Below are 4,955 nucleotides of genomic sequence, written 5' to 3' on the forward strand. Positions count from 1 at the left end.
AAGCTAGGCTAACCACGTCCTGACTCCAGCTCCATCCAGCACGAGGTTGATGTCCTTATTCTCATCTCACTCTCGAAACAAACAAAGCATTTTCCCTAAAAAGTTAAAATATTCTTTCAAGAACAACAAATATAAAAGCTTTCAACAGAAAGACACCACTGAGTTATTTCAGTACCTTTGCCTCTTCTTTTGCCTCTGCCTCAACTTGGCGAAGATGAAAGCAAAAATCAGCAGCCCAAAAATGACTGCCAGCACACTGAGGGTCAGTGGTATGTTTAACGCCCCGTTGACTGTGTCCTCGCAGTGTTCTCCCTGGTAGCCAAGCTTGCAGTCGCACACGAAATCGGTGCCACCACCATGAGGACGTGCACAGGTACCTTGGCTATTGCACAGAGTGTCTCCGCAGGTGGGCAGGTCGTAGTCGATGCCTCTCGGTAGAGGAGGAGGAACAGGGTTGGACATCCTAGAGGAGGGAGTGGAAGAAAACACTGGGAGGGAGTGAGAAGTGGAAGGAGAACAGGAGAAGGGAGAAATGAATGGATGGAAGCCACACCCTAAAACACAATATGGCAATAACAAAGAGAAACACAGAGATTTTTCTGTAGAATAGCTCAAATGAATGTGCTCAGGTCTGGCTCTGGTAAATATGTCAATAAGTACAGTATGTTTTAGCTGTCCTCCTTCACCTCCAGACAAGTGGTAACTGACTGAATTTCTGTCACGAACTAGTAATCCGATTTACTGATGGTGAATTCAAAAAGGTGAATTTGTCATAACTCATGCACTGAAACATTCAGTTTATTACTTTTATTTATACTGTAGTAACCATTGTATTCTTCCAACATAGAGGAAAAATAAGCATTGCAAACATTCTTTGAAAGCCTCTTTTTTGGCACGTTACCAAACATTCAACTTTGTTTGCCGAAACTGAAAGAAACATTTTTGGCTGCAGGGTAAAAATACACTAAAAAGACAACAACAAAAATTCAAAGACACTTAAAAATAAAGCTGATGAAATGTTTTACTTTCAACCAGTATTTTTCTTGCTATGACTATCTCTCTCAATGGAGGAAAGCATCCACATACTAAAATAAAAAGGATTTTTGCACAGGTTTGTGCGGATTCTTTTCTCCAATGAGTTAGTCTACAGCTCCAGCACCTACATTAAGCCGGATTAAACCGGATGGGCAGTTTCTCTCCCCATGGCATTTCTAATTGGGTTGAGGAAATGTTTGCGATAAAACACCCATAACATACATATTTAATACCACACAGCATCTTTATACCTGCCTGGGAACTGAGCTCATGATGTTTCATTTGCTCTGGCATTTGTGAATCATATATTTATATTGTGTGCAAGTAAGACAGCTTCTTAGTTGATGAATGATGTGTTTTTGTGATGCAACTTTCACTGCCTACATGCAATGTGAGCCATCTTGCCCTCAAACATATTTTACTTTTAAATCATAGTATACAAATGACCAAATGCACACAATGGCGCAACTGCAGGTACATAGTAAGGTAAGAGACAAATTGAAGGATTGCCTTAAAACAAAATGGGACTTTACAGTTATTCTTTTCACATGAGAAACCCAATGAAATACTATTCCTATCTAGTTGTTTCTTTATCAACATTAGGTATACAGAAACTGACTCAGGATATATTAACATAAGTGCATGTAAGGACACAGTGACACTGAACATAAAGCACTGAACAAACAAAGTGAATATTGAACAAATTCACTAACATACAGGATGCATAAAAAGAGTAGGTTAAAGTGATGCTAATATGCTTGCAGTATCTATGACATAAAGCTTTACTCAACACATGAATTAAACCAAAAGTACACTGCAAATCAATTCTCACAAGCCTCACAAGATAGACTGAGATGACTGCTAAACAAAACGTTACATCACAGCTTCCCATACAATAAATACAGTGGTGTGGAAAAGTCACTGAAATGTAGGTAACCATTATCGGAGTTGTACAGCGTGGTAAATTATCTCATAAATAAATGGTAGGTGGTAAAAGGTGATCTTACTTCTCAAGCATCTCCTCCCTCAGGTTTCCCACCGACACAGCAAGGTTGTGTTTAACACAGTACAGCAAAATAGCAGAGCAGCACAACAAAGTACGACAAAATTAAAAACATCTACTTACAAAGGCAAACAATGCAGACCTGGCGTCTTAAAATGCCGGCTGTGGAGTTCAATCTTTGTTGAAGGGTCTTCCAGGTGTCTGTGTGTGTGTGTTTGTGCTAGAGGTCCTGGGTGTTTGAAAAAGGATCTGAAGTTCCCCTTTTAGTGAGGGAATTTGTAACAATAGGAAGGAGGGAAGAGGAAGAAAGGCGAGACCTGTGACTACCTGCCTGGGTTTTTTTCCGCTGTAAAACACACACAAAATCTCCTCCTCCTTCCTCTTATCTTCTATTGGGCTGAGTTACATACACACTCTTGCTCACAGCAAATATCCCTGACATTGATGGAGCAACATAACATTTCATAATAAGAGTGCAAACAAATCTTATGCTTCAGTTAGTGCTGACTCATGCTAGCGTACAAAACTCAGTGCTCTGGCAGCCCCTGGGAAAAATGTGTTCTGTGGCACCTTTCAGACAATGTCTTGTAAAATTAACATGCAGGATGCCAAATAAGGAAAAATAGAGACAAATAAAACGGGACAAAAGATTTTTATGTAAAATATGCAAAAATCATCCTCACCTTTTCTAAGAATTCATAGCTAAATAACACAAACACGTGTTCACACACTCCACCTTACCCTAAGGACTGTCAACGTGAAATACAGTAGGTGTGTTTGCCGGACCAGTTGCGGATGGGAGGAGGAGTTTGGCAAGTTAGAACAAGACGCAGCTGGCAAAACCTGACAAGAAAAAATTTCTTTATACCATGCAGCAGTTCAAATATCTGTTGTGTAATTGTTATTTCTTACACCTCATAGAGAGTAATACATTTTTTGTTATATATATTTTTGGGACTTTTTGCTTTTATTGGATAGGATATTGTTGATTTAAAGTTCTTCTCTGGCACCATCAGCCGGTTGACATGAAATTTGGTACAGACATTCATCGTTCCCAGATGATGTATCCCAATCCTCAGATTCCCTGATTTTGCCTTGAATGCCATCATCAGGTTAAAGTTTTTGCCCAGTACAAATTACAATACCTGCAACACTAATGATATTCCCTAGGCTGTCATATTTTTTATTCCATGCATTCTTCTTCCTTGTCAAAACCTGGCATCTTATCCACAATGAAACTCACTGACCACTGACAGTTAGGTCTGAGATTTGGGTGTGTTTGGCTAGTAACAGGGACAGGGAAAATCATAATAGCAGAGCTGTAGCCTTGATGCCACTATAGTCTCAAGCAGAGCCTGGATCTGGTTACCTCATGTCTTTCTACAAGATCCCCAATGTTTTTCATTTTCAAACTAGTCGTTTTTCTTGTAGCATTCCTGTAGCTACGGCCTTACAGAGCCAGTGGGCTGTAGACTCATGTGTTAGCCTATTTAAAGCCGGTTTGGCTTATTTTCTAGTGATTGCACACTAATGAGAACATATATATTAATATTGTATTCCATTTCTGCCAATAGATCTTCCTAAATGCTACACACTGGACCTTTAAAGCGCCCCTATCATTGACAATATCATTCAACATAGCCGTTTCCTTTATGTTTACATGCATTGTACTGTGTTACTGTAACTGCTAAATGACTCAGCACAAACCAGTCATTATCTTGTGGTTATTGCAAAACGGCTATGTGCACGGTGCTCAGTCAGCAGCCCACTGTTGTCAAGCTCCTCTGAGTTAAAGCATTGTCAATGCAAGCATGTATGGGTAATTTCAAATGTGACAGTGTTTTATAACAACAATAATATGATCTTAAAACCTTGAAATAGAACGCCCATGGGCATATTAAGTTTTTAAGTATTTAACATTTTTTAAGCAGTAAAAATATGCACACACATTTTCTAACTACGTATCTCTGGATCGAGTTTTTGATCGGACAGACAGGTGGAAGGACGTGAACAAAGAGATCTTTCATACCAAATATGTTTGTGGAAACAAAATGTCATACGGAAGCATTTGTCCGAAACTGGTGTCAGATTACAAAACAGCTACAGACTAACACAAAGCTGTGACAACATTTTGGCAGCACAAAGACACGAGGAGGGCTCTGAGGATGTCAGGATCAGTTTGTATGCACTTGGTTTAATACTCTGTGCTTGTTAGCCTTGCATCAGCATTTTTTCACCATCAGCTTTGGGTGGTATACAGCATTTCCCCCTGCTTTTGAGAGGAACTGCTGTGTGATCAGAGAATATAGTGTAATGTGATAAAAATAACCATCAACCTGCAGGTACAGACAACAACCAAGCACTGTATGAAACCGTGTCACCACAGTAGCATTAGCAGGATATACAAACACACACACGGTTTAAAGAAACATGAAGTAACATCAGAAGCTCCAGCAAAGACAGATACAGACTGACAGTGCAGGCATGAAGGGATTAACATGGTGACATAGCTGTCTGCCTTTGAGTCAAGGGTGGTTTAGGAGAAATAAAGTTTTTGTTGTTTAATTTTCAAAGTTAAAAGTACACAATAATGCCACTCAGTCCATGTTCCCAGAGTCTACACTACAAAAAAATATCCTGCTGTGTATTCACTGGTGAATGCAGAACAAAAACAAGGATGTATTTAAGATAAATATTCTTTCCCACTGGTAAACATACATACTTCCTAAACAATGTGAACTGTATATCAAAAAAGCAGCATATATTCTAACTACTACTAATATACCCTATTCCACCCTCTCCTGCTTTTTTTGCTGTTTGTAAGTAAAATGTCAAGTGCAACTCAACATCTCTGTAAAAGCTTTAGTCCCATTCTGAAAGTTGTCCTTGTTAGAAATTAAAACAAGCAAGAGTCTGG

At 39.2% G+C, this 4,955-nt stretch overlaps 1 protein-coding gene across 1 annotated transcript in view; it reads right to left on the bottom strand.

The window, feature by feature from the left end:
* Nucleotides 1-2,315, bottom strand: part of LOC118332299 (sushi, von Willebrand factor type A, EGF and pentraxin domain-containing protein 1-like) — a 4,463-nt gene extending 2,148 nt beyond the window's left edge. The window contains exons 1-2 of the mRNA XM_035667504.1: nucleotides 2,162-2,315; nucleotides 176-488 (exon numbers count right to left, since the gene is read on the bottom strand). Coding sequence (XP_035523397.1) covers nucleotides 176-462 — 287 coding nt within the window. The 5' untranslated portion in view covers nucleotides 463-488; nucleotides 2,162-2,315. The remainder of the gene's footprint in view (nucleotides 1-175; nucleotides 489-2,161) is intronic.
* Between the last annotated feature and the right edge of the window lie 2,640 nt (nucleotides 2,316-4,955).

Source organism: Morone saxatilis, unplaced genomic scaffold (genome assembly GCF_004916995.1).
Source record: "Morone saxatilis isolate NCDOM2014 unplaced genomic scaffold, NCSU_SB_2.0 Contig21, whole genome shotgun sequence".
Taxonomy (NCBI): domain Eukaryota; kingdom Metazoa; phylum Chordata; class Actinopteri; family Moronidae; genus Morone; species Morone saxatilis.